Source organism: Microcebus murinus, chromosome 10, assembly GCF_040939455.1.
Source record: "Microcebus murinus isolate Inina chromosome 10, M.murinus_Inina_mat1.0, whole genome shotgun sequence".
Classification (NCBI taxonomy): domain Eukaryota; kingdom Metazoa; phylum Chordata; class Mammalia; order Primates; family Cheirogaleidae; genus Microcebus; species Microcebus murinus.
In genome coordinates this window covers 46715820-46738213 of record NC_134113.1, presented here as the reverse complement: position 1 = coordinate 46738213, position 22394 = coordinate 46715820, and the positions used below count along the sequence as shown (strand labels likewise).

The following is a 22394-nucleotide window of genomic DNA, read 5'->3' as shown; positions in this document are numbered from 1 at the left end:
AAGTTGCTACAGGAGCATGTAAGAGGACCTTCCATCCAGACTTGATGGGTGCAGGAATGTTTTCTTGTAAAAAGTGATGATGGTGCTGAGACAGGAAGAATAAAGAGGCAGCCAGGTGAAGAGAGAAGTTAAGGGAGTTAGGTAGAGCGAATAACATTGGAAAACGCCTGGAAGTAAGAGTATGTCCAATGTTTAAGACACCGAGGGAAATTCAGCCTGATTGGAATTTCTAGGGCCCACTGGAAGGTTGGAGAGCTTGATGTGTAGAGGCACCAACATGCACGGATGGATACTTTTCTCTGGCAGCACTCAGCTATCTGGGTGAAAGTGAGGAAAAAAGTAGACTGGTGGACTGACTGAAACCGGAGTTTTACCAGTGAGTGCACCAGTAGAATGAGAGTAAAACAAAAGTCTTATCAGCAAGATAGTTTTTAAAGTGAAGAACCATGGAGTAAGATGACTATTGGGAAGGAGATAGGCATGGTACTAAGGTAACAGAGGGAAAGCTGGGAGCTCAAATCTTAAAAACACATACAGTGTGAGCAAATAAGAGCACTGCAAAGACAGAAATGTGATCAGAGGATGATAACTTGTCATCAATATACATAATATATACAAATACATATGAACTTGAAAGTATAAAAAAATGCATCCTCAATAAAATACAAAGTACAATTAAGTTAAAAATGCAAAGTATTTCTGTGTTATGTTTTTGCATATACATTTAAATGCATATGTACATGTAAGCATATAAAAAGTCTAGGAAAAATATCTATATTAATTACATATAATGGAGAAAATGTTATTTTTATTTTCCTCTTTATATTTTTATGTTTTCCTACTTTTGAATCAAATATGTCTTACTTTAATAAAAAATATATAGAATATTAAAAAAAGAAAAGTAGCCTCACAGAAAGCTCCCACTGTTCTGCTCTATTTTTATAAAATACGTCTTTGCTGTCTCATAAAGAACTTAAATATGATGTCACATTCAAGTATTTCATGGCCAAAAAAAAACATATCCACATCTTTGCAACATTTTTGGCTTAAGGCATATGAAACTGGCATGAATAATAACTATAAAACTAGTGACTTTAAAAATAAAACTACTAAAAATAAGAATTGTACAAAATATTCTTATTGATACTTACTTGTTTGTTTCCTTAGATTAGATGTCTTATCTGGAAATAAAGGACCAAGCCAAGAAGGTTCAATTTTTCCTATACAAAATCCTCCAAGGCAAATGCTATTATTGGCCATATCCAGGGCAAGCCTCCTTAAGAGCAAGCTGATGGTCTGGCTGTCGCCCTTCCCAATGCTGATAGTCAGAGCTTTCCGCACATCTTGTTCACGGGACCCGCTATTCAGTAAGAGCTCCACCAATTTGGGACTGCTCTCTTTCTCACATACCTATTAAGGAAAAAAAAAAAGGTAAGCATAATAAAAACTGGTATTTTTCGTTTGGGAAGACTGGCAAATTGAACTTGGTGTGATTTTTCTCTACACCTCCAATTTAGATTGAAACAAAGTAAAATAAGGTAAAACTGACCTTTTTTACACTTTGTACTAAGGCGATTTATGTTTCATCCTCTCTTCAATCCCAACACACACACACACACACACACACACACACACTCTTAGAAAAAACTGTCTTGAAATAGGAAACTCCTTTTATACTCTCTGTTAATCATCTAGCACAGTACTTTGCACACAGAGAATGCTCAGCACATTTTTGTAGAGGGAGTTCTCCTTGGAGGATACAAGCTATCCAAGCTGACTTTAGGCATATATATATATGAAAATGTATCAGGGAAAAGAAATAAATGCCAGCAAAAATAAGAAATAATTCCTTTAAATCTCACATAGATTCCTTAACTATAATTCCTTTAAATCTCACATCGTCCTTCCCTTTAGAATAGCCACACATTTTTATGAAACTAATTTCAGCTTCTTGACAGGAAAAAAAGTACTACTGCAAAGATTCACAGTTTTGCATTCAAATAATAATGAAGAAAATTCAGAATATAACTAAATATTATCAAAATGATAATTTGCTTTATTTTGCAATCATTGTCACATCTTCTCACAATAAATGCAGCCCACAATGAAAATCAAATTTTCCAAATTAGTATTTGAGAGTAAATGAACAACACCATGAATCTGCTGTTTAGCCAAAAGTTTAGAGCAGGCACTTGAGAGGCAGATTCTCCACCACTTACCAGAAGACTGTTCTTAGCAAATTACTTAATCCCTCAGTGCCTCAATTTCTCACCTGCATCATGGGGCTAACACTAAGACCTATTGTGAGGGTAGAATTGGGTGAAGTATTCAGAGCAGTGCCAACGTGGTAATGAGCCCCACAGAAGTGTCTGGTATTATTTTTATTCAGACTTAATTGTCCTTACTGTTCCCACCCACCATGATTTGATGCATCTTATCTTCAAGTCTCTATCTCTGCACTTGTGTGCTCAGTGTTAATCTTCTATATTCTTCTCTACCAATCATGTACATTACATCACTAAATTCTCCTCAGAAACCCTAACACAATTAACTCCACTCTTGCTCTAGAATAGTCCTTAATTAGGCAACCTCTTGGCAAATGGCTAGTCTTGATCAACTTATTTTGCTCTGGTCCAAATAAGGTACATTCAATAAATCCATCCACAATATTTAATCTACATTTATTCTTTGCTAGACACAGATAATCTCTGACAACTAGAATAAATTCTTTAAATGTAATAGATAACCCATGGGTGTAAAGATCTAATTTTATTTTAAGAAAAGAGGATAAAAATAAGCCCCTAAAGTACAAAAGAACATGGGACTAGAAAGAAAATCTAAAAAGCCTTTGTATAGAAAGATTTGGATAAATAAGAGAAGAGTAGAATGCATTTCCTGTGGGGAACGCAGTGTAGTTGCACTTGGGTGCTCCTAGGTATGTTGTTTCCCTAAAGAGGACTTGGAAGGGGAAGTTTCTTTTAGTTCTTTGGCATCTCCAAATGATATTAAGGCAACGATCTGCACACAAAAGATGCACAATAAAAATGCATTAAGTTATTGAGGGAAATAATTCAATTACTTTTATTTTATTTTATTTTATTTTATTTTATTTTATTTTATTTTATTTTATTTTATTTTATTTTGAGACAGAGTCTCATTTTGTTGCCCAGGCTAGAGTGAGTGCCGTGGCATCATCCTAGCTCACAGCAACCTCAAACTCCTGGGCTCAAGCAATCCTTCTGCCTCAGCCTCCCAAGTAGCTGGGACTACAGGCATGTGCCACCATGCCCGGCTAATTTTTTCTACATATATTTTTAGTTGGTCAATTAATTTCTTTCTATATTTAGTAGAGACGGGGTCTCGCTCTTGCTCAGGCTGGTTTCGAACTCATGACCTCGAGCAATCCGCCCGCCTCGGCCTCCCAGAGTGCTAGGATTACAGGCGTGAGCCACCACACCTGGCCAACTTTCTATATATTTTTAGTTGATCAATTGATTTCTTTCTATTTTTAGTAGAGATGGGGTCTCACTCTTGCTCAGGCTGGTTTTGAACTCCTGACCTTGAGCGATCCACCCACCTCCGCCTCCCAGAGTGCTAGGATTACAGGCGTGTGAGCCACAGCCTGGCCTCAATTACCTTTAGTAATAAAGAAGCAACTATTTTAAATGTTGCCTGCTTAAAAGGAATTTGACTAAATTTAAATAATTTGATTATTTGTTTGATTTAATGCATAAACATAATGGTGCATGAAAATGAATTACAAATTCTGTTTCTTTTTATGTTAATTACTAATTAGTGCTAACTTAATCTTACAGTTGAGATATTGATTTCAATTCATAGGCAAGTGGGAATTAAATAAAGTAAGGCTTAAAAATAAATTTTTAGAAAACAGTACTCTACTGACTAATAATGTTTATTAAATCACTACATAATTGCTTTGTTAGAAATATTATTAACTTTCTAGAAAATAGACATGGTGCCACCTAAATGCTATTATAAACTCTAACATTTATACAACTAGGACAAACCTAAAATGCAGGTAATCCATTTTAGTAAATATTTACTGAATACATACTATATGTAAAGCAATGAGTTATTAACGGACATTTAAAATGATACAAAGATGAACATTGTACATTTCTATTTTCAAACAACATATACAATAGGTGTACATATATTGTCATAGATTTACAGAAGAAGTAAATCTTAATTTTGTTTGGAAGTTTGGGGTGTGGAGAGGGCTTTATCAAAGAAAGATTATTTGGATTAGATTTTTTTTTTTTTTTTTTTTGAGACAGAGTCTCGCTTTGTTGCCCAGGCTAGAGTGAGTGCCGTGGCGTCAGCCTAGCTCACAGCAACCTCAAACTCCTGGGCTCAAGCAATCCTGCTGCCTCAGCCTCCTGAGTAGCTGGGACTACAGGCATGCGCCACCATGCCCGGCTAATTTTATATATATATTAGTTGGCCAATTAATTTCTTTCTATTTATAGTAGAGACGGGGTCTCGCTCTTGCTCAGGCTGGTTTCGAACTCATGACCTCGAGCAATCCGCCCGCCTTGGCCTCCCAGAGTGCTAGGATTACAGGCGTGAGCCACCGCACCGGCTTAGATTAGATTTTGAAAGAACAGTAACCATCAGACAGATATGTGTTTGCACGAATCAGGAGGGAAGGGAGAGAAGGAAAGAAAGGCATTGGAGTTACAAAATTTTGAGGGTGGCCCATAGCAAGGGATATCTGTGTTAATAACACCACCAAAGGTGTGCAGTGCAATAATCTCATGCAGTAGCCCTGAGAGGAGAACTTTCTAGGTAAAGAAACTAAAAATAGAGAAAATGATTGAAAAATGATCAAAACTGTGCGTTCAGTGGAGTGTGGCTGGAAAACAAGTTATATAGTCAGGGACACATTTGAAAAGTTATTTTTCAACCTACCAAGGTATGTAAGCAAGTAAAATGGAAGACTGGACTGGATAACACCTAAAGGTCCCTATCACTTCTGAAATTCTTTGAATCTAAACTCCTATGACAAATCACAAGCAATTACAATAAACTGGTAAATTCTCCAGTGAAATAATAAGAGAATGTAAGAGCTATACAATGGCAGGGCCAAAAATAGAAAAAAGACAAGAGTAAGACATTGAATATTTACCTGACAAATTAAAGAAGTTGTCTCCTTTGCTTGATTGGCGTCGGCTCCCAACAGAAGCAAGCATTCAACCATGATACTGTTATTCTGATCACATGCTCTCTCTAGCAACGTATTTTTTAACTCATCATCCATAGCTAATTTTGCAAAGCACTTGCAACAGAGGTTTATAAACTAAAAAAGGTGGAATTGAGAATTAGAGTCAGCTAAATGCAGCACATTTAGCACGCAAGTGAAAATCACTGTACCTGGTGATCTTTTTGTTCCATGATATTGGAAGACAGCTGATGGAATATTACTGAATCAAATGAATGATGCACCAGGAGCTTGGAAAAAGATACCGACAATTCGAGTATTGCTAAGATCGTCTGCAAGCCCTGAAAGCATGACCAGAAATAATAATAACATAAGCAATTATGGGTAAAAAGAATACATAAATAATATAAAACAGAGAGTTTATATTTGAAACTTAATATCTAAGATGTCCATTTAACTACAGATATATTTATTGGGTTTGTGCTTTTAAAGATGTAAACCTTGAAACAATTCTGTAAACAAATACTCCTTGCTGGCCCTCATTGCTAAGAAATGCAGCAGGCACACAAAGAATAAAAGTCTAGTTAACAAACCATTGTCTAGCAAAGCAGGAAAAAGACCTAACCCTCGAAAACGTGGCTTTTAAAGAACGTTGTCTAAAGTCATACCTATAAGATGAAAGCCAGATACAGGATTAGTACAGCTGAATCAGCCGTGTTACAGATCCAAATAGGCCACTAGAGTAAATTGTGTTATTACGAGATTGCAGATTAGGTTCTCTAGAGAGCCTAGCATATTCCCCCAAACTTTTGGCTGTCTTCTGAAATTTTCACCTCAAGGAGATAAGTATGAGCTCCTAGATTTTACTCTCGTTGAGTGCATTTGAGAAGCTCTGAAGATACTCAGAGGTTTACATTCTTGCAGCAAGTTATTTATAAAGAAGACCGTTTCTTTTTAGAACCACCTCAAGCACATCCTCAAGAGTGGTCTGGCCTCTCTACCCAGGGGTTATTTTAAGGAAAAACTGGACTTATAACTTTAATATTATTTAGCTTGGGTAAACCCACCAAAGGTCATCTTAGCTTTTTAATATTTTATTACCTCTAATGCAATATATTAATAAAATCATCTCAAAATTAGTATTTTGAGCTCTTAAGATGCTGAGTTTCCACAAATACTTACTAACGTTTGATAAGAGAAGTGGCCTTAATTTATGTATGTCTGAGGGACGTGTAGTTCACCTACCTCTAGAGCACAGGTTCCTGCAAACCTGAATGAATGCTGCAGCAAAGCCAGAAATGCAAATGTGTAGAAGGAACATCATTCAAATTAAAAACTTTTAAACACTGAACTGGCCAAATAAAATATGTTAGCAGACCAGATGTAGCCTACTGGTCAATAATTTATAGACTCTACTATAGCGATCCTAAAATTTATGCCTACATGAATTAATCCAGAGTGATTGAGAGCTCTACACCTAAACAAAATCATTTCCTTTCCTAAGATTTCTTTTAATCAATCTGCCTTGGCTTTAATCAGGCTAGCATGTTATGAAAAGCAAGGTTATAAAATGCGTTATTGTTTTTAACCTAAGAATTGTGGGTGTTCAGCACTGTATAACTGGGGGAAAAAAAAAAACCTTTACAGACATTCTCTTATTTACTGATAATATCTATGTAGAAGTTAGAGCCTAGGTATTTTTATTCCTGGTCAATGCTGCCATTTATGAAAATATTTACTGAGTGTGGTTTATGAAAGATGCAAACTCCATTACTTAAAAACTATAACCAAAGCAGAAACTCTGAAACTGTTTTGCTAAAATTTAAAAGAAAAAAACTGAAACAGAATTTATTTCTTAATCTCCCTTGGATTAAGCCTAGGCCAGTATCTTGGATTCCTTATAAAGACAATTGTTACATATCATGTTTTAAATTTAACTTGATAAAAAGTGTTAAAAACATTATATCACTGTAAGAAAAAAAATCAAGAAGCAAAATTACTAGAGGTAAGCAGCCCATAATAAAACATAGACAGTGATAAACTTCAGAATAATTATAACTTTTATTTCTTTAAAATCTATGCAAATAAACTCGGCTAGCTGGAATTTCTTTTCTTAGTACATTCCTTACTTTTCTATGGGAAGGACAAATGGCAAATAAACAGGCTGATTTTTGAGATTTAATAATGAAACGCTGGATATTTATAGAGATTTAATCCAATTCTCTTTGCCTTCTATAATTAAAATACTACAAAATGATAAATGGTTTTCAATTAACTAGCATGCATTAATGCAAAGTGGGAATTACACAAAACTGCTCTGAAAGTGAAATCTGCACAAGTTCCCAAATTCCCTTCAAGATATTGCACATACTTCAATTTGTACTTCAGCAACATCTTTAAATCGTTGCAAGCTGGAAACAAGAATTTTTGCCAGCAGATGTTCAGTCCCTATGCATAAATTCTTCTTTGTAATCAAGCATCCTATAAGACTTAAACCCAGACACTGAATTTCTAGAATGAAAGAAAAAATAAACAAAAATTAATTGTTTTAAACCTCAAAACTGAAGAAAATATTTAAAGACATCCAGTCAACAGCTAATGGCCAAAAAAAGGCCATCCTAAATCCTGAATTCAAACAGTACTGACCTTGGTCGTCTGGATACATCTGCAGTGTGTGTAGCACCGAATCAAAAGCACCATCCAGGGATAATATCGCTAAAGCTTCAGGAAAATGTGCTATAGAAGAAATTACTTTTAATCCACACTTCTGAATCCCAGGATTTCCAATGAACTACAATCAAAAGGGATTTAAGAATAAATTTGCTTTTAAAAATGAGATCTTAATACTTTCCTTAGTTAAAACCAGTTATACACTGACAAAATACAAATCAAGTAAACCAAATACAAATGAATACCCTTGATTGTCTTCTATATTACTAATTAATTATATTCATTATTAAGGATAAGTCTAGCATTTTAACATGTATTGAGTGCTTATTCCGTGCCAAGCATTATGCTAAAAACTTTACATGTATTTTCTTTTCACAATTTCATGAAATCCATACTAACATCATCCCCATTAGAGGATGAGTTCACTGACGGTAGGAAAGGTTGAGTAACTCTTCCTAAAGTCCTACAGACTGGAAATTGCAGAGATGAGACCAAACCAAGGATGTTTGATCCCAAAGCCTACATACTTAACCAATTAAAAGCAATGCTGCCTCTCACCACAGAAAATACTAATTGAGGATTACTCTTTCCTTCAATTGTTAAAGCTTTATTTCATTTATCCCCTCAACAGCCTCCATGTAATAGTTTTGCCAAACATTAAAGATGCAGGAACAAGAAGAGCTCAAGTCACAGAGATAATAGGTAGTGTCAGGCCCAGGCATGTGTCTGCCTTAAAAGCTCAGGATTTTAATCACATCTCTCAAGCTCTTTCATCTGAGTTTCCTCCAGATGATCTGACATTATTTACAGGTATTTTAATAGAAGCCACTTTTTTTCCCCAGGCCATCCTGCTCATCAACTGAAAAGCAAACAGTCAACACACAATCACAGTCGCATCTCCCCTCTTTTGACATCTGTGTTTTCCCGAAAATAAGACCTACCTGTAAAATAAGCCCTAGCAGGATTTCTAAGCATTTGCATAATATATGCCCTGCCCTGAAAATAAGGCCTAGTGATGGGCGTGGCTATGCAGTGTATCTGCACAACCCATGCGTTTCGTCGCCCAGCAGAAAAGACGACGAGCAGCCCTTCTCATCTGCCCCGTGAGAGCTCTACTGTTCGACATGAGGGATTGGGGCCAATGGTTCTAAAGGAAATAGAGTCGCAAGAAATTCAGGATGGAATTCGGGGTTTGAAGACTTATGATGATGTTCCAGAAGAAGACAACTTAACTATATTTGAATAAATGTAGATTGTTGTATCGTACTTTAAAAAAAAATAACACATCCCCTGAAAATAAGCCCTAGGGTGTCTTCTTGAGGAAAAATAAATATGAGACCCTGTCTTATTTTCAGGGAAACATGGTACATCTAACTCTAACATTGGTCATCTCTGTTTTTCCACACAAAAGCACCACTCTCCAAATATCTACCATGATGTGAATGCCCACCTCATAGCTTTCCTTTCAAAAATTACAGTGCTACCCTTCTCAGGATTTTGCTTTCACATAGGATGATACTTGGCAGACACTCGTTTCAAAGTGTTTCCACTCCAAAGATCCGGTGCCGCCACCACAGATACACTGTGGAGCTGAAATAGCTTCAAGGCAGACCTCAAGCTCTGATGCAGCCTGTTTGGCCCAAACGCTCTTTCCTCTGCCTTCTCGCCTTTCTCACTTCTGTACTCTCAACGAACAGAGTTTTGCCCCTTTCCCAGGCTAGACCCCTAATGCCTCCCAAGTGTCTTTATTCAGCATCTTTTTTTTTTTTTTACAGCAGGTGGGAGAAGCATCAGATTCTCACCCTGTGCCTGCCCTTCTCCTCCACCTCATCACTGCTTGGCATGGACATCATTCCATCTGTCATTCAATAAGGCCCTTATACCCCTTCCTCACTTAACATTGTTTTCCGTCACTATCCCCTTCTTACCAACTCCCTGAGTAGTAAAAGCACATCAGCTTTGGAGCCAAGTAAATTTGTGTTTAAATTCTATGAATCCGAAGACCATTAAAAATGAATGAAATAACATTTACTCAGAAGTGGTAAGTAAAAGGTTATTCAAGAAAAATAAAGAAATTCAAAGTGGCGTGAAGTGAAACTAGAGGGATGGTTTGGTGTCTGTCTCAGCTTCCTCACCTCTAAAACAATCTTAATAATACAGGGTTATTATTAGGATGAAAGAAGATAACTCTCCCCATGCAATAAATACTGAGAGATTGGCCAGGCGAGGTGGCTCACGCCTGTAATCCTAGCACTCTGGGAGGCCGAGGCGGGCGGATTGCTCGAGGTTGGGAGTTCGAAACCATCCTGAGCGAGACCCCGTCTCTACTAAAAATAGAAAGAAATTAATTAACCAACTAAAAATATATATACAAAAAATTAGCCGGGCATGGTGGCGCATGCCTGTAGTCCCAGCTACTTGGGAGGCTGAGGCAGCAGGATTGCTTGAGCCCAGGAGTTTGAGGTTGCTGTGAGCTACGCTGACGCCACGGCACTCACTCTAGCCAGGGCAACAAAAGTGAGACTCTGTCTCAAAAAAAAAAAAAAAAAAATACTGAGAGATGACCACAGGTCAGATCTTGGGCTAAACCTTCTCCTCAGAGATGAAAATTTAATTGTTGTGGTGAAAGAGAATTTCCCTTAATGGGTCCTCCCTGCCATCAGGTTACTACTTTTCCTTCATTTCTATGTTTATTAATAGAAAAGTCTACACCCACTACCTCCACACTCTCCCTACCCCTTAATTTCACATAATCAAACTTCGGTCCTAACCGCCCTGAATTAAAACCATTCAAAGAGAAAAGTCCACTAACAGCTTAATTGCTGCTTTTCCATCCCTTGATTTCCATGACACAGGACTCCCTTAGTTATTCTCAAACCTTAAAACCATTCATTTGCCCATCACCTTTATAATCTCTTCTTTCAACTCCAAACCTTGTCCAAAGTTCTTTTCTTAAAATTCTTCTTTTCATGGATGGGATTTCATACACTAATATGGCTTGAGTCACAATAACAACAATAGCAACCACCACAAAACAGTGCCAAAACACACATAGCTCTTGCTGCATGCCAGACACTCTTTTAATCGCTTCATATAACTCACTTAATCCTCATCAAACCCTATGACATGAACACACTATTATTATCCCTGTGCATTGATGGAAAAAATTAAGACATAGAGAACTTTGAGCACATAATTCAAAGCATAAATTTAAACTTTCTTAAGCTGTAAGCCCACATTTCTCTTTGCTTGACACCAGCATCTTAAACTCAGATGTTCAAAGCCAAAAGTTAGTATCTTCTATAAAAAAATAAAAATAAAAAAGGAAGTCAGCTTGTCATTCTGAACTTTCTGTTTGATTAATAGATTAATAGTACCATCATTTCTGCTTGCCAGGCAGGGCCAGCTACCCAGGTGTATAGCTGTACAGTCACACATGCTCCATGCTCAGAGCACTTGGTTTAATGCTCTGCTGTTACCATCTTGAAATCCTTAATAATTTTCAGACAAGGAACCCAAGTTTCATATTGTACTGGGCTCCACAAATTATGTAGCCAGTTCTGTTCCTAAGCTCAAAATGCATCAGAGGCTTATTTTGTGTGCTAAAATTTTATCCATTGATATTTATAATGTACCTATATTTGTCTTTAATATCTTTACCTGTAACAAGTATCTACTCAACTACTGGTCCTTCTTTCTTGGGCTCCGCTAGTCTCTAACAATTTCAGTCCAATTCAATGACTAATAGCTTGCAGTAGGAAATCTGTGATTTGTCTATGCAAAAGGAAATTCAGAGTATCACAGGATAACATGTGATGGTGCTTAGATAGGAGTATTTGGTTTTTAATAACTAAATAAATTTGAAATATTAATATATACATATATGTATTATATAGGTACAATATAATAATATTTACAAGCCTACAGTGGACTTTTCTTCACTAATCTAAAACTCCATCTTAAAAACAGTGATTGAATGCATTTCTGTTCAAATAGAGATTAAAATCAATTTACCAATTTCCACTTAGCAAGTGTTTTCAAGTAAAACTTTGGCATTGCCAAAAGAAAGACACCTACAAACAATAATTAGAAACATGCTACCATCTATGCTCTACGACTCAAGGGTTTTTTTGTTGTTGTTGTTTGCTTGCTTGTTTTTAAGAGAATCCATAAATAATGGAAATGGTTTCTCTAATGAATAAGCTAGCCAGCTCAAGAGAAATATGCCCACACTGGCCTCTTTCCTGGCTGCCAGCTCAGTAGATTAGCCCAATAAAGGAAAATGAACTCATTATTCCCTGATAATTTGTTTTTGTTTTCTTTTTTCCTTTCTCCTTTTCTCTTATTAATCTCATCCTTGCTCTTGGGCATATAAAATAAATGTATAGGTTTATGCCCCTCGTATATGAGTAAATAACATACTGAAAAATAATTAGTGGCCTCTGGATTATTCTTTGAAAAATTAAAAGGCTAAGGCAAAAGAGGTCCAAGATTATATAACTGATATCCCAAAAGAAGAAAGCTAAAATAATGAAACAAAAAAAGTATATATTTAAAGATGCAATTCAAGAAAACTTTACAGGAAAAAAAAAAGATTGAATGTATAGCTAGAATGAGAACACCATATCCCAGAACTAACACTAAGATATATCCTAAAACAGTTGCTAGGTTTCCAGATAACAAAATCCTCTGGGCAGCCAGGCAAAAATATCAAGTCACTTAAAAGTGAGAAAAAAATAAAGCTGGTGTCAGACTTCTCCACTAAAATATTCAGTACTAGAAATCAGTGGAATGCCTACAAAGTCTTCAAGGAAGGAAAATAAAATCCCCAATATTTTATAACAAACAAAACTGTCTTTCAAGAGTCCAAATATAAAGCCAACAACAACAATAACAAAACAATTCTAAACATCAAAATGTTCATGGAATTAAACTTTTTTAAAGATATTGGGACAACTAAAAGATGCATGGAAAAATATAAAAAAGGACTTGAGAACACTGAATCCACATAACCATAGGAATAAGATGAAAACAAACTTAGGAAGTACGGTTATAAAACTAAATGTAAATATTATACACTCTGCCAATGCAGAATCAATTTATTTAACAAAAAAGTCAGAGGGAAAATTGGAAGAGATAATGAAAATGTGAATACTCTGATTTTCTCATCTTTTACAGCCAGAGGTCAAAAGATAGTTTGAAATCTAATATTAATAACATTAATTAACATTTATTGAGTGCATACTTTCATGAATTATCTCATAAAATATTCATAATAACTCTAAGTGAAAAATCATTTATTAACTCCATTTTATACATAATGAAACCAAGAAATTAAGTAACTTTCCAGGGTGCACAGTCTGTAGGTGGTAGAGTCAGATTCATACCCAGATATCCTGACTCCAAGACCCCACAAACTTAACTATTAGAGAATTTTGCATAGCTGAAGCTATAAAAGCAAATACTGTATTATCTGCTAAAATTGGTTGATAGATACAAGGGAGAGGATATTAGGAGGTGGAAATATATTAATTTCATCAAAAAGTGTGGATAATGTGTTAACAAACATGAAGGGGAAAAATGGATACCTGGGGGATATATTCATATTCATGGAAAATTGGAGATTTTTCCTTAGTACATTAGGAATCTTGTCTCATTGTTTTTTAATCCCTACATAGTAGTACAATTCATTTGATTGGTCTCTATTGATAGGTATTGTGTTGTAAGGACAGATTAAATGAAATTGCAATCTCAAAATTTCACAGGCTGAGAAAAGAAGAGGTTCAATTCTTACTCACGCTACATGTATGTTACAGGTCAGGAGGGACCTCTGCTGATGGAGCAACTGCTGCCGCAAACAACGCAGGGCGTAGTGCCTGAGAGAGTGTTCTGGAAGATGCCCACCAGCTATTACCTCCACAGACAAAAAAAAACTCCCTGGCCAAAACTAGTCACATGCTTCAATCTAACTGCTAAATACTGTGTCAGAATCACCAGAAGGTAGAGAAGTAAAAATATTTGGCAAATAGCACTAATGATTACCACGTAAGCATTTAATTACGTTGCCATATATTTCTTAGTACAAATAATGCCACACGAATATTCTTGTCTAAAACTCTTTGTGTACATGCACAAGTAAATACATATTATAAATTCTTAGAGTGGAATTGCTGATCAGAAAATACATCTACTTTAATTTTGATAGGCGTTACCAAGCTTCCCTCCAACAAAGTTTTTCTTTTTAAATTTACATTAATAACGATTATAGTTGAACCTTTTCATATGTTCATATGCCAATTTCATATGTTCATATGCCAATTTCATATGTTCATATGCCAATTTCATTTTTTACCTTTAAATGTCACCCATCTGTAATGTGTTTTGGCAAAAAGCGTAAAATAAATATTCAGCTTCCTTTGCTTTCCCCAAATGCCTGGAGTTAGTTGTTCCAACAGAAGTTATTGGGTAATCTATTTTTCCCTGGTGATCAGGGAATATCATATCATTGCACATTTTCATTTGAGTCTATTTCCTGAGCCACCATTATGTGGCATTGATTTTATCTCCTCCAGTGCCAATATCAGACCATTATAATTACTAAAATTTTATAATATATTTGATGATCTGTTGGAGTTAGGCCATATGAATTATCACTCTTTTTAAAAATTCTCCTGATAATTCATGCATATTAATCTTTTCATATAAATTTTATACTAGCTTACCAAGTTCCGGAAAATACTATCTATTGTTATCTTTACTAAGTTCTCATAAATACAGATCAATTTTCATTTTTAAAAAATTAGTCCTTTTATCAAAAAATAAGGTTTATCTTTTCATACATTCAACTCTTTTTGTGTACCTTCAAGTTAACTTTCATGGTTTTCTGTAATGTCATCTATAAACCTTTTAGAAATTTACTACTATGTAATTTCTTTTTATTGTTGTCACTGTTGCTGATTTGGCAAATTAACTCTTTCTTTGACTATATATAATTTCCAACTAAAATAAATATCAATAGTTAAGCTGAGTACATTTAGCTTCAAGGTTTTTGTGAAGCCCGAAAGTCTTTGATGTGTGTCCATTTCATCAAAAGATTGGTTTTACTTTACTGGGTTCCTTGACTGAAGAGAACAGGAGCGTCACCACATACAGAACACAGACAAAGCCAAAATGTTGACAGTCTATTTTCTACTTCATTCTCCAATAACAATAAATCTCTCTGCAAAAGGTGACAAAGTTTTCATCTGTGGAAAAGCTAAAAGGATTAGGCATAAATGGAACATTAACGTTCCAGATAGAGATTTTAACTTCAGCTTGAATTTTATTGGAATTGTACATACCCAAACATGGATTCCCTTTAATAAATATGTTTCTTAGTCTCTGCTTTAAAAGTTATAGCTGAATCTCAAGCTCTACTTTGTTTGGAATTCTGCTTTCCAAGTTTGGACGTCTTTTTAACAGTAATTATTTCATTGTGTCTACAATATTTGGGTCTGAAACCTCTGATGCTCTGTCACCATTAATCAGAGTGAGACATGCAGTCACAGAATTTTAGAGCAAAAGTTATACCTTTCATCTTTTAGAGCATTTTTTCTCAACCATGATGAAGGATTCGGGGAACCACCCTGCAGAGCATTTTAAAATAAAATATTGTTGCTTCTGTTTCCCTGTGACTGTAACTCCTCATCTACCAGTGATGGTCACTGTCTAGTAAGATGCTGCGTGTCATGACTCAGGTGTTGGCAAGGGTGAGGGTACGGGGAGAAAAGCAGTTCTAAACCACTTCTACCAAAGGAAAGTCAACCGTGGGAGCCGAGTGATTTCTCCACATCACAGTGCTTGCCGGCTCTCGTGACTCCTGACTCCTTCCCCTCTATGACACTCATGCCCAGCAACTTCAGAGAAGGCCAGTCAACTAGAATCAGAGTTGTCTATAAGGATTTTCTGCTACCTCTTTCTTCTCTGGCAACACTTAACAAATTAGCTCTTTCCTCCTCTATGTTCCGAGAGTATGTTCACAAAGCTAGCATAGCTCACGAGTACTATTGTAGAACAACTGCTTTCATGCATGGTTGCTGTTCCCCTGGCCAGGTTATGAGATCCAGGAGCAAAGAGTACAAAGAATATCCATTTTTTGATCTTCCCAGTGCCTAACAAGTTCCTTCCACATCCTTTTATTTTTAAACAATTATCTCTCAAATTAAATTTAACCCATTATAGTATATACTTTTGCTATACTCAAGAATCATATTAAGATTTGAGTACAAATGACTCAAACATATCAGAGACAATGACATTACAAAGTTCAGTTTAAATTGAATTTTTCAAGGAGATCTCTCTGGAGGCTACTCTAATTAACTTATGGCATTTATCAAAGTGCACCAAATCACAAGGAATCATTTCCATTAATTAATCTGAATACTCTTCCTTTCATAAAAACATTCACTCTAATCATTCTTTACATCTTTGTATCTTTTTAAAAAGACCAATCATCTTATGTTAAGCTTCTAAACCATATTCATTCCATCAATATCTTTTGCATTGCACAATATAGATGTAATTCCCCTCTTCTCCTTTTTTCATACTCCATATGATTTATTGATTGATTACTTTCACTATAATGTAATAATGCAGGTATATAAATGCCTAAAAACGGGAAGAAAAAAATGCATACCAACCATTTCAGAGGTTATCTCTGAGAACAGCAATGAAAACTAGCATAGAAATCAAAGACGACTTTACTATTGTGCCTGGTATGTCCTCCTGGGTTGAACCATGGGACCAGAAAAGCAAGATGAGCAGCTGGAAGGAACAGATAGAGAAAACAGCAGCCCTAGCTCCTGGCATTGCTTGTGAAGTTTAGCGCACATCTGGCTCTTTGCTTCTCTTTCTGCCTGAGCAAACCAGACTGGATTTCTGTTACTAGCAATCAAAAGAACCTAGCCTAAGTCTGGAATTGACAGTGCACTTAACTGGACTTGGCTTAGTAAATAACTCCTCACCTCCCACATCCCTATTTTTCATCTTATGTTTCTAATCACATGACTTTCTAGCATCATAGTAAACAGAGGATGGAAAACTTAGACTAAAAAGGCCCTGTAGGTCCCCAAATGTAATATTCTAGTTAATAACATAAAGGCAGAAAACCTATAATCAACATACCCTGTTCAAAGCTGCTAGGACCAATTGTTGAATATCGTTCCTGAAACCCTGTTTTTTAACCATGTTTAGTTTACGTTGAGATTCAGTATCCTCTCTGGATTCTTCTGGCATGCCTAAATGCAAAAATAATCAAGAAGTAAGTGCTTTTCTCATACATTTTTAAGCTAAAGATTGTCACTTGTTAGAAATGATCAAAATCAATCCGAAAGTACACATGTACATGGTTTTTATAGTATATGGTTCCTTGTAAAAAAAAATAGCATTCCTAGTTATAAGAATATATAAGGATCTATAGGATATATAAGGATATATAAGAATCTATAACTAGATTCCTAGTTATAAGGAATCTATAAAAATAGTTCATAACTTAACATAAAATAAATACAATGTTATAGACATTTATTGAACTTAAAGTAGCAATTAGTGGAGGAATTTTCTGTAACAAACAATCTCTTTTCGTTTGCACAGGCTGTGCTTTAAGACACTAGAAGATTTTTCATGCAACAATGGACAACTTGAGAAAAGCTCAAAGTTATTTGGGCTACAACATAAAAAGGTCAGATATGAAACGTAAACACAAAAGAGAAGCTGGAATAATAGTGGAAAAAGCAAGGTTTGAGTTTCAGTATTATGATGGTAGATAACATGTCATTTTGTAGAAGTCCTCTAAAGGTTATTTAATGGTATTAAGTGATTTAACGAAAACATACTCCTTATTAAGCTATACTGTATCTCAACCATTCTCAAACTGTTGAAAACACTAGAAACCGAAAAGTTTGGTTATATAATAGATAAGTAAAATTATCTTGAATGAATAATTTTTCCCAAATCTGAGACCATAGAAATAATTATTATAAACAATTACTTATAATCTTTGATTTTAATAATATGTATTAACATGAACTATAAATTGGCTGCATATATCTTTTCATCTACTTAACTAAAGTCTAAATGCCAACTGTATGCCAGGAATTTTGCTACATGCCGTGAATAGCACAGTGAAAAAGGCAGACTAGATTCCCACCCTCTGGGAACGTTCAGTCCTTAGTTTAAATTTATTCAAACAGGTTGTGACATTCATGACAGTTGTACAACCTAGGCCAAGGCCCTTAAACTCTCTGAGTATCATTTTCAGTGACTAAGACCACATTAACTTCTGAGGTTGCCTATTGCACCTTAAGCAGAAATGACCACTAAAATCAGCCCTGCTGGCCGGGCGCAGTGGCTCAAATCTGTAATCCTAGCACTCTGGGAGGCCTAGGTGGGAGGATTGTTTGAGGTCGAGTTCAAGACCAGCCTGAGCAAGAGCGAGACCCCATCTCTACTAACATAAAACATAACATAACAACATAACATAACATAACATAACATAAAATCAGTCCTTTTGAGTATGAAACATTTGCCATTTGTAATGGGTCTTATTAAACACCTTCCTTATATTTAGACCAAATGAGCATTCCTGTAAATTTCATCTCAGGTCTTTGTTTTATTACTTGAGGCCCTACTATTCAAAATGGATATAATTTCCTATCTACACAACAGTCCTTCAAATTTTGTGGACTGTAGACTTTTTTGTGAGCAGTATCCATAACCTCATCATCTCCAGATCTCAAGAGTCCCAAGCATAGTACTTTAGACACAACAGTTGTTCAATTCATATTGTTGCACAAATGTGTATTTTAAAGTGCCTACTCTGAAGTCAGTCTGCACAGGTTGAAAATCTGTCTCTGCTATATAAGGTGTGACCTTAAAAATCTCTGCATTTCTATGCCTTACTTTTATTGTCTATAGAATACTAAAAAAAAAATTACTATTTGTCTTTGTGTATTGCTGTGAGAATTAAAAAAGTTAATTATACAGAAAGCATTTCAAATACTTTTTAGGTCCTCCATATTTTTCAGTATGATTTGTTATTAGCTATAAATGAGTAGATTTGAATAGAGTTTCATATCCTCCATCTCTTCCCTAGATTAAACAATCTCAGTTCCTCTTATTGCTTTAATGATTTGGTTTTATATCCCTAATCACTCTCCTCTATACACTTCCCAATTTGCAATGTTGCTTCTTAAATAATTTTATATTATTTCCTCTGACACTAACACTAAGTCAAGAAAAAACAAGTCAAACTGATATTTTATTAAAATAACAGGGTCTTTATTATTACTTTTTTAAAGCAACCAGCTCGACCTCTTCCATAAGTTTTTGTTATCAAATAGAAGAGAAAGTGACAGTACTAAACTGAAAGAAACTTAAAGGATGTAACATTAGGTACAATATTGTGCCCTTGATTGGATACTGAATTATACAAATTTGCGGTAATGTATTACTACATCTTTGTTATTAAGGAAATCTAAATATGATCTAGTTAATAAATGAGTACATGTACATCTAGATATCTTATAAGAACCTCAACTAGAATCCTATTCAACCTTGAAACTACTGGGGTTCTGATACCATAGTTACTCATTGATAGGCAGAATGACATAGTGCAGCACAACACGGTACAGTACGGCACAGTGTGGGGTGGGGTGGTATGGTTATATGGTGTGGCAGCACAGAGTAGAGTAGATGGTTAAACCTTTACCTAACAAAGATATGTACATATATTCTGATATGTCATAAAATGTTTATTCATATGTATCTCTATACGTGAATTATAGTCCTAAAGTAATTATTTTCAAGGGCACTCATAATTCATCTAAATTATTAACCAACAATGTTGCTTCAGGGTCAATTTAATAACAAGTAAGAAAAGAAATACTATATGCAAAATTTGTTTTTGGACTAAAAGAAGATTATTTTATTAACTAACAGATTTGATTTCTGAATATCTTTTTGTTATCTTTAAATCTCAAATCCACCCTCAAAAGAATAAGGCTGTCACCTTCAAGGATAATCAAAAGGGGTTTGCTGTTGTTTTTTTTTTTATTAAGTTCTACAAACAAAATTCAATAAAACTAGCAATGATATTTTCAAGCAAATTATGTCTGTTAAATCACATCTAAAAAGTAAGCTGACAACTGTGAATGGGATACCATGATTCAATTTTAAAAATATTGATTGAATAGCTACTTTTGTTCAAGGTACCCGGGGATTCTTAAGAGATGACTGAAGAAAGCTCTGTCCTTAAAAAAACCTTTCATATTGAGTAATACTCTTAGACACAGAAACATAAAATACCTGGATAATTACAGAAAATGATAGATTTAGGAAGAGTTCATCTTAAATGAACAAAACTGGGCTTCAAAAGAATTGGGAATTCTACAAAACAGCAAAAAAAGTATCACCCCTCATAAATTTGAATAAATTTAAACTGACTTCCGTTAAAAAGGCACAAATTGCTCAGCATTGCATTCAAGGACCTTCACTTGAGGTCTCGGCCTGTCCCATGACATTCATCCCCAAGCACCTCTCTCCTCTTTCCTAGGGTTCCCTCACCCCAGATACATGCACTTTCTTCTTCTGCTCGAAATGTCCTCCCAGCCTTTCTACCAGGCCTGCTCTATTCACCCTTGTACCTCCAATATCACAGTCTCCTGACCTACTTGTTTATAGCTAAACTATTAGTGGCTCCACTAATATTCTCACAGCCTTTTATACATGGATCTATGCCAGCCCCTCTCATACTGTTCGTTAATTAACTATTTACATGTCTATCTACTTCTCAGCTCCCATCATAGTACAGTTGTGTTGGTTTTTTTTCCCATTCATCTTTCAAACCTTAACAGCATCACGGCATTTAGAACATAAGAGGCACTTAATAAATATGTGTTGAATGAATGGAGGCACAGGTGCTTTAAATGGGCTTTGGAGGACAAAAAAGGTGACAGATGTAAGTCCGAGATAAAGGGGGCTGGAGGTTGGAAGCCACTGAGGCTAATAAGAAAGAGCCACAGGGTTACACTGGAGAAGAAATAATTCAACCACAGAGCAAAAGAAGAACTGAAATGAAGAAGAGAGGAGGTATGAAAATTAATTAGCTAGTATTATAGTTCATAAAGAAAAAAAAGCTTGAACTCAGGTGATAGCAACGGGAATACAAAAACATTATCAAAGATGAGCATCCTCCTTCCAAATGAAAGCTGCACACTTTACATTGTAATATTTTTTGCATAAATTATTGACTTTTCTTATATTTTCTTGTAAATTACCCTAAATGACTACTCTGCATCATCATTTACCGTCTATTTTTATTTTTGATTTAAGAGAAAGATTTGGATTAAATTGACCAAAACTAGATCTTTAATTTTTGCCTAGAAAGTTGATATTTCAAGAAAAGTCAAAAATCCATTTAAATTGCTGTCTCTTCCTACAATCAGTTATGTAACTTACCTGGCCCTATAAAATGTAAAATAGCCCGAAGTGCCTCCAGCTGCACTGATAATGACATCTCATGACTTTTCATAACTGTTATTATTTTGGGGACCACTGCTGCCACTGTATCCACGGAAGTGTTACTGGGGATATAAAATTGACATGCTTATTGAAAGAACGATCTGAATCAATGGTACAAACACCAAATTGAAACAAGTACAGGAAAACAGAACCAATATATTTTATCAAGAAAGGCTATATGAACATGCATTTGAATTCAGTGGCATAAGCATATATAATTTTAATTTTTGTTTAACTTTGACCTCAAAAAGTAGAATTCATAGTCACCTGGTAATTCTCTTATTTAGTATCTTAAAACTCACAATTTCCTTTTGATGTATGTCTGGGCCACTTGCAAGAACCCCAGAAAGTAGGGGTTCTTCATTATCCCTATTTTCCAGATGAAGAACTTAGGTGCATGGAGGCTAAAGATCAAGGTCTCATCGCTATAAAATGAAAGAGTCAAGGCTGGTGCCCAAACTCAACTGACTGCGAGGCAAGGGCTCTTTACATCATACCAACCTGCCTGTTCCAGAACAACATCACTGGATTTCTTACACGGTATTCTTAATTATTTTTGGTATACATTAAAGTCATGATTTTATGGTATATATTAAAGTCATGGTATTTAAGGTATTTTTTGTTTCACATATGAACAAATGCCACTTGACCAGATTTCAGTAGGTGCTATGAACTTTAATACAGGCAGTCCTTACTTTGTACAGTGCCATGTTAACTGAAACCTGTGCATATCAGAACTATGCTCTCACTTTGCATGGTTCCGTGGTTATTGAGATATATTCTCTTTTTCCACCTTCAAGTCCCAATTTAAATACATCCCTTCTTTGGACACCCATTCCTTTGTGACTCTGGCTGGGTTCACTTTGCTCTTTCTTACTGCTGTCTTTTACACACCAATGCCATTGCACACTCACACTGGACTGTAATCATCTGTTTAAGTATCAGACTCCACAACTAGACAGTGAGTTTTGCAGGGCAGGCATGT

At 35.4% G+C, this 22394-nt stretch overlaps 1 protein-coding gene across 1 annotated transcript in view; it reads right to left on the bottom strand.

The window, feature by feature from the left end:
* The window catches only part of LRRK2 (leucine rich repeat kinase 2), a 132767-nt gene that overhangs the window by 78779 nt on the left and 31594 nt on the right, over positions 1–22394 (bottom strand). The window contains exons 13-19 of the mRNA XM_076007179.1: positions 21347–21471; positions 17015–17127; positions 7829–7973; positions 7554–7693; positions 5395–5523; positions 5150–5320; positions 1152–1410 (exon numbers count right to left, since the gene is read on the bottom strand). Coding sequence (XP_075863294.1) covers positions 1152–1410; positions 5150–5320; positions 5395–5523; positions 7554–7693; positions 7829–7973; positions 17015–17127; positions 21347–21471 — 1082 coding nt within the window. The remainder of the gene's footprint in view (positions 1–1151; positions 1411–5149; positions 5321–5394; positions 5524–7553; positions 7694–7828; positions 7974–17014; positions 17128–21346; positions 21472–22394) is intronic.